Source organism: Choristoneura fumiferana, chromosome 7 (assembly GCF_025370935.1).
Source record: "Choristoneura fumiferana chromosome 7, NRCan_CFum_1, whole genome shotgun sequence".
NCBI lineage: Eukaryota > Metazoa > Arthropoda > Insecta > Lepidoptera > Tortricidae > Choristoneura > Choristoneura fumiferana.
In genome coordinates this window covers 15,040,005-15,047,808 of record NC_133478.1, presented here as the reverse complement: position 1 = coordinate 15,047,808, position 7,804 = coordinate 15,040,005, and the positions used below count along the sequence as shown (strand labels likewise).

The following is a 7,804-nucleotide window of genomic DNA, read 5'->3' as shown; positions in this document are numbered from 1 at the left end:
CAAGTAACGTAAGTACGACTGTTTATTTAGGATGAAAGATGAATTTTCATAATTTAGTAGGTACTAAGCACACCGGAAAATTCTACGACGAAGGTAAATAAGTCATTAATAATATCCAAAAATGAGCAGTCGTATTTACGAGTACTAACAATTCTTAGCGCCGTTTCATTTTCCCACTTTTTAAACGATTCTTCATTTGGAGCTAGATTGCAAAAAGAAGCTGTGAGTGGTAGCCTAGTGGTTTGATCTATGGCCTCTCAAGCAGAGGATCGTGGGTTCAAATCCGGGCTTGCCTAACTTTTTCGAAATTCATGAGCGATATTTTTTTACTTGCCTACAATATTGTCCCACTGCTGGGCAAAGGCCTCTCCTCTTGATCTCTACACCTCGTACACACCGGGGCTCAGCGCAATGTCAGGCCAATCCCTTGCATACGCGTCTAAATCGTCCCGCCATCTCCTTCTCGGTCTGCCTCGCCGTCGATGGCCGTCCTCCGGTGCCCACCAAGTGGCTGTGTGAGCCCACCTCTGTGTGTGCATGCGACAGACGTGTCCAGCCCAGTCCCACTTCAGCTTAGCAGTCTCTTTCCCAACGTCAGCTATACGTGTCTTTGAGCGCAGCGTAGTGTTTTGGACTCTATCTGTCCTTTTTACACCTAGTATGCTGCGCTCCATCGCTCTCTGGCAAACCTTAAGCTTGGACTTCTGGTTTTCGATCAGAGACCATGTTTGTGCAACATAGGTTAGGACGGGCAGGATAAACATGTCGACGAAGTTTCGCTCAAGCGATAATTATATTTGAAAATTACCACGAGCTGGGTGCATATTGAGTGCCCGGAGGCTCTCATGTAGTGTTTTCGGTATGACGCCTGTTGTGGTGAGTATGATAGGAATTGTTTTTACGGTGCGGGTACTGGAGTGGCAACACTGTGTTTTAATTTCTATGGAGAGATCGGTGTATTTAGCTTTTTTCTATTATTTTATGATGTGACAAAATAAGGTTGCATAAGTTTTTTTTGTCTCAATGTCTGTCGGTCTATTTTTGACAGCGTCGGTCGCAAATGGCTTGGCTAATAACTCTGCAGAATATTTGCTACAAATTATGTTGCATGTGCTGTCAGTAGGCCTCCAACAAGATGGAGCGATGACCTGGTTCGCGGGATCGAGGTGGATGCGGAAAGCACAAGACCGGTCTGAGTGGAGAGCCTTGGGGGAGGCCTACTTATGTCCAGCAGTGGACGTTTTCGGTTGACATAATGATGAATATGATGATGTTTCATGTGAAGTGTTTAACAATATCATCGTGTACTCAGTTATTATATTAGATATATTAATAAATAAACTCATTCTTTGGTGCAAGCACGATTGCGTTTTGTTCTTTTGTGTACAATTTTATATATGTCGGCGGCCAATCGTGATCGTGATATTTCATGATCTGCCTTAACGTCACCAGGCAAATCGTTAAACTGTGAATTTTGAACGATATGGCGGATTTCCCTTAGCCAATACATGAAATGGCGCCATTTCACGATATGCCTAGGAATTTCGTGATCTGGCAGATTTTACGATCGGCCGCCGACATATACACTTAAAAATTTGATTTAATGATTTAGTCATTTCCTTTTAGGTCTTTCATTTGATCGTCAATGTCCTGTCCTATTATTTTTTACAAACAGATTGCTCGAAATTGCCACAAGGTATTTATTTAACCCTGCAAACAAGCTAGTATGCATAATCGTTCCTATCATTTAATAATTACCTACAGGTCTGTTACAAGACAAAGTTGCAAGAAATGGAATGTGTTCAGTAAATTATCGAATAAAGTAACATTCAAGATTAAAATTAATAAACTATACCAGACTTTTTGGGATTCATTTTATAATTCTTGGACCTTATGTCACACGAGATTTTGGTGAGCAAATTATATGAGTGGAGTTAGTGTTAGAATATTCTCGTGGGAAACGTTTTAGGCCTTGGCATGCCTGTTGTTTTAAAAGTCACGCTATATTCCAGTGGGTTTAACCAACAGACAAATGTAAAAAAAAAAATTAACACGTTGACAATGTGCTTTTAGTTATTTTGTACATTAAGGGTCTGTTTCACCATCCATTGATTAGTGTTAACTGGCGGTTAGGTGTGATGCCGTCTCTACTTGTTTTGTTCGAATAGATGGAGACGGCATCACATTTAACCGTCGGTTAACGCTAATCAATGGATGGTGAAACAGCCCCTAAAACACTTAAGATAAACACAGAAATAAAAGACATTTCTTATTTTGATCGACAAAGGGATAAGATTCGTGTAAAACTAATAGAATACACGAATGGATTCGTGTCAAACTAATAGAGGTACTGAGGTAAACTTCAATCTTGATATATTTACGTACAACTCAAGAACATACTCGCTGCAAAATCTAAACCGATGACATTTCGGTTTCGAATGACTTGGAGCTACTCAGAGATATGCGAAATAATAAATAGAAAAAGACGACAGATTTTATACAACCTGGGTCTCTCAGACCCTACCAGGCAAGCGAAAGGTTAAAGCTTGCATCCTCAGCAGCAGCGCCCGCTTTCCTCAGACGCTTCTGACTCAAACCCCGTGTTATGATAAATGGATGAACAGGAATCGTCAGCTGTCAGGATTACGGAGTATCGCATCGTGCTATAATTAACGGCTTATTACGCTACCGCTCATTAGAACTCCAGGAACGGTTGCAATAATTTCCAAGAAGTTATTTTTAAGTATTTATGATGACTGCTTAGTTGTTAAGGATAACTAGGTACATTTCAATTGCTTGAAGGTAGAAGCATTAATTACAAGCGAAGTATAGCATCCTACTAGTATTACTGAAGTACTGGTTTTGTAAACTGTTTTAATTGTTTTTTAAATGTAATTCCTTCTATACCATCAATGATTCCGCCAATGTCGAGGTTGAAAAGGACATTATCGGTTTGCCGTTTTTCGCTACCTAGTGTCCGGTTCTAGAGCTTGCGATATTTTTGAAATTACTGATGATTTCTGTTACCTTTTATACCCTATTAAAATTATTTCCAAAAACTAAATCTACGGAATGGTCACAATTTCTCTTCCTCACGAAATTCGCTTTAAAAATGCAACCTGTTGAAACAATAGAAAGTATTTTTGCCTAAATTGAAACGGACTACGCTTTGCTCGCGCTTAGCGCACGCTTGGTCAGGTTATGGCACCTCTTGCGTGGTTTGACCTATAGTCTACTAGAGAGAAAGTCGAGGGTTTGAAACTAGACTTTCAACTAAGTCTTTCGAAATTCATGTGCAAAATTGTATTTGAAATTTAACATTTAAATATTCTTAAAATTTAAGGATTCTTTCTTTCTTTCATTCATTTTGAGAGAAGGCCTGGGCCCAGCAGTGGGATGTACATAGGCGGGATGACGGATCCTGCATATTTATGCAGGATCCCCATTCGGATGTATGAATTTCACAAAGGTATTCTCTCGTGCCGCCACTGTACAAAAGAAGACTATTGAAAATAAAGTTGTTTAATTTAAATATTTTATCAGATGGTAGTGACATGACGTTATTAAATTTTTCAAAGACAAAGAAATCGCAGTTGTATTAGCAAGACGATAAAGTTTTGATCAGATTAAAATAGTACTTTTGTCCACAAAACAATATTTCAAAGGTGATAAATAATAACCAACGCACGAGCTATGTCGCTAGAGCGTTATTCTGAAAGCGTTTGAATTGTCGTCAGTATAATAAAAACTCAAGATTTAAAAACCCGCCAAGAGCGTTTCGGACACGCCCAAGTTACGAAAAAAACAAGTACTTATATGTTTCTATAGATTTGTAGTTTCAAGTTTGGGTATATTTAATTTTATACCTTAGTTCGCTATTTACTCTAAAAGTACTAATAACTCTCAATCAAACTTAGCCGTTATAGTTTTCCTTGTAAATATTATAAAATATTATATTTACTACAATCATGATTTTTTTCAATTTTTTTAATTAAAGTTGAATATTTCGCAAACAGATCACTGAATTGGAAAATGGTCTTCACAACCCCGCAATGATTTTAAAAGACCTACATATCCAGCAATACCCCACACCATAGGGTTAAACGAAAAAAAATCACCCCACATAACATAAGGGAGGTAGGACGATATTTTGTTTGTAACTCAATCATGATCACGCAATAAAGGCATTTGGAGACAAACATCTGGATTGAGACATAGGTGTATTCATTTAATATTCCCGTAATCAAATACGTTCCCATGTTATAACATTTTTACATTAAACAAGAGAGCGAGAGAGGGAGAGAGACGCTGTCACACAATGCTAAAATAGGTAAAAGTACCTCCGCTTTCAAGATGACATGTAGTGTCAACTTTGTCTGCAATCAATAGATAATGGCGTTTTCCGAGGGAATGGTGTGCTTGCACAAGGGTAACATTCTCGAAACCATTCTTCAGGCCAAACTCTAAAATATTTTTGTGAAGGTATTTCTAACGCGCGCGAAAACACTGGTTAAAGCTAGTCATAATTTATCAAGAAGTAGCAAAAGTAATTTCTGAGTATTTTTTCTGAATAATTTATTTAAGCCCTCTTGTTCTGAGAGGAGGCCTGTGCCCAGCAGTGGGTCGTATATAGGCTGGGATGATGATGAATTTATTTAATACTACTTTTTTATAACATATTTCTTCATGACATTAGTAATTTTTCTTTGCTAAACTCGGTTAGCTGAAAAAGATCCCCTATTAGGGATAAGTTATCTTTTTTACAGTTATAATAATCATAAAAAATAATATTAAATTCATTTATTTCGGGTATCTTGGCCCATACAATAAATACCTTTCAGACTAACAAACATATCTTATTATTTTTCATCTCTCCTGTTCGGAAAGTTTAATTTTCATGGGTAGATAATCGGGTGGAAAATTGCGTTTTCATCTCTAGGGTGGAAAGTATTTTTTTTTTCGATTAGCCACGGAGTCGAAGATAGTTGAGTTACGTCAATGACACTTTTTTTTCACGTTTCGGCATGGCCATCTATATGCACGTCGTCGTGACCAAAAAGCTTAGGTATGTACAAGACATGAAATTTGATCTTTATTACGTCACGAACATATTCCATCTCTTTCTTTAGTTAGGTTAAGAAAGAGATGGATGTTATTTGTGAAATGTGAAAGAAAGAGATGGAATATATAAATAAGTAATAAAGGTCAACCTTCTTCGTTCGGCGTTCAACCTCCAGTTTTGTAGGTATATAAACTCCTTGGTCGTGACCAACTCGATTTTATTTTATACTCGGCCGAGGCAAGTGGCCAGGTTGAAAAGGTACCGTTGGAGGTTGGGTATAAGTAAATTCAATTTACTGAATACTGAAATTCAATTTAATGATGTATTTTTTTTTTTGTATTGGCGCTCTCACTTCGTTCGAGCGCCAGAAATATCTCAGGTGAAATGGGTCACTTTCCACCCTTGGTTATCAATTTACTATATAATCAAAAATATTTAAAACTGATTTGGTGACAAAACGGCGTGACCCCGTTGAGTCACCGTCCCCGACGTCGCATTCGTCTGCGGCAACACTAATTTCAATCAATCAATCTGGGAATATAACACTTTGTGAATAACCCTAACAATTATTAGGCAATATATATAAAGTAGCGACGTAATAGTTAATATTTTAGTCTGCTGTCGATCTGTGATGGTCTATGGCTCTGCTGAATAATGAACAAATTATTGAATCTCATTTTCGTGGCGGCAGCGGTCGCGTGTGTCTACGCCGCAGTTGGGATTTATCCTGCGGAACCAAAACCACCTGGATTCGGTAAGTTTGAGTATTTTTTATGACTACCGCAGATTATTTTTGTTTTGCTAAACACTGACCACTTTTCTTCTTTCTATATTATAACTAGCTTTTGCCTGCGGCTTCGCTCGCGTGGAATCCGGTTATCGCACGCTGTTTCCTCGGAAACTCTGCATTTTTCCGGGATAAAAAGTAGCCTTTGGACCGATTTCGCTAATTCTTTTTTTGTTGTGTTTGCTATTGTCAGGAGAAGCTTCTTTTAAAAGAAGATTTAGAAAATTAACCGCCCATAAACATCTGCAACACCAAGGGAATTGCAGATGCGTTGCCAACCTAGAGGCCTAAGATGGGATACCTCAAGTGCCAGTAATTTCACCGGCTGTCTTACTCTCCACGCCGAAAGACAACAGTGCAAGCACTGCTGCTTCACGGCAGGGTTAGCGAGCAAGATGGTGGTAGCAATCCGGGCGGACCTAGCACAAGGTCCTACCACCTTCCATAGGCACGATGCCACAGACAGACACAAACACACACAGACACACATAGCGGTCAATTTATAACACCCCTTTTTTTGCGTGCGTCGGGGGTTAACTATAAAATCAAAGTTGACAATGTCCTCTAATTACCTACATTGCAGAATGTAATAAAAATAATGTAAATATAAGACACCGACTAGGATAAGCAAACGGGCTGAAAATTTGTCATTTCTTTATTAAACCAATATTGAAAGCAGCCACTACTTAGCTTGTCGCAGGTTTTGTAGTTAAGAAACGGTCAGTGCAATTAAATACTCAAAACTTTATTATTTTTCAGCTGATCAAGAGGGTTGCTACCTGTCTAAATTTAACGCAGTTTTGCCTTTCAACAAACCTTATTTTCCGACTGATGATACATCATGTGAACAATACACCTGTGGGACGAACGGTGAAACACAAGTTTTTACGTAAGCAGTATTTTTTTTATTTTACTTTATAATTTTTACTTTATAATCTTATTTCACACACAATTTTACAATTTGATAAAACAGCTCTCAAATCTGCAACCTCGAGCTTTAACGAGTAGTCACTGTGCTTTTTATTTTTAAAACAGATGCGGCCTTCTAGCATTCTCATCTAACTGCCATTTGGTGACAGACTTAACCTTGGACTACCCTAAATGCTGCGGTGACGTCGTGTGCGATCCAGAGTCTACAACGCCACCACCTGCTTACGAAACCACTGAGGGCACTAACGAGGGAGGCTGCTAGCATTGGCGTATCTAGGGTTATTTTTCAGGGGGGGCCTTGTTGTGTGAAAATATCAGTATTATAGATTTTGAATCGGTAGCCAACATCCTGAGGTGGGCACAGACCCCCCACCCCCCTATATATATGCCTATGGCTGTTAGGACCCAGCAATAACTTAATCACACATTACACTTAACGCTAATCAAACATTTCACATTAATAATGGGATCAATCTGTCATCACGGACAGGACTATTGTAGCCAATAAGCCTGATATCGTGCTGACAGATCGATTAAACCGCCAGGCAGTGCTCGTCGACATCACCATCCCACATGACGAGAACCTCGTGAAGGCCGAGAAGGACAAACTCAGCAAGTACCTTGACTTGGCTCACGAGGTGACTGCTATGTGGGATGTTGACTCGACGATCATTGTCCCGATAGTCGTTTCGACAAACGGTCTAATAGCGAAGAGTCTCGACCAACATCTCAAGAGACTGGATCAAGGGCCAGATACAGAAGCCGGTACTTCTGGACACGGCACGCATCTTCCGGAGGTTCCTCACTCTGCGGCCCTGACCACCGGCAGCTTGGGCCCTGCCGGTTAACGGCGGCAAACTATAGGTTACGTTTTTATAATATTTTTGTTTTGTATGTACTTTTCTGTATTTTACATTTTATAACTATTATAAAAACCTAATCCAAAGAATGAAAATAAATAAAGATAATAATAATAAAGTTTTATTTAAGACTTTCTTTTGTTAACATTGTTAGATAATTTGCAG

At 38.9% G+C, this 7,804-nt stretch overlaps 1 protein-coding gene across 1 annotated transcript; it reads left to right on the top strand.

Annotated features, from left to right (window-relative positions):
- The first annotated feature begins 5,672 nt into the window (after window positions 1-5,672).
- LOC141429771 (uncharacterized) lies at window positions 5,673-7,313 on the top strand. The gene is made up of 3 exons (XM_074090297.1): window positions 5,673-5,816; window positions 6,609-6,738; window positions 6,885-7,313. The coding sequence occupies exons 1-3, from the start codon at window positions 5,717-5,719 to the stop codon at window positions 7,039-7,041; spliced, it is 387 nt and encodes a 128-aa protein (XP_073946398.1). The 5' UTR covers window positions 5,673-5,716; the 3' UTR covers window positions 7,042-7,313.
- Window positions 7,314-7,804: the final 491 nt, after the last annotated feature.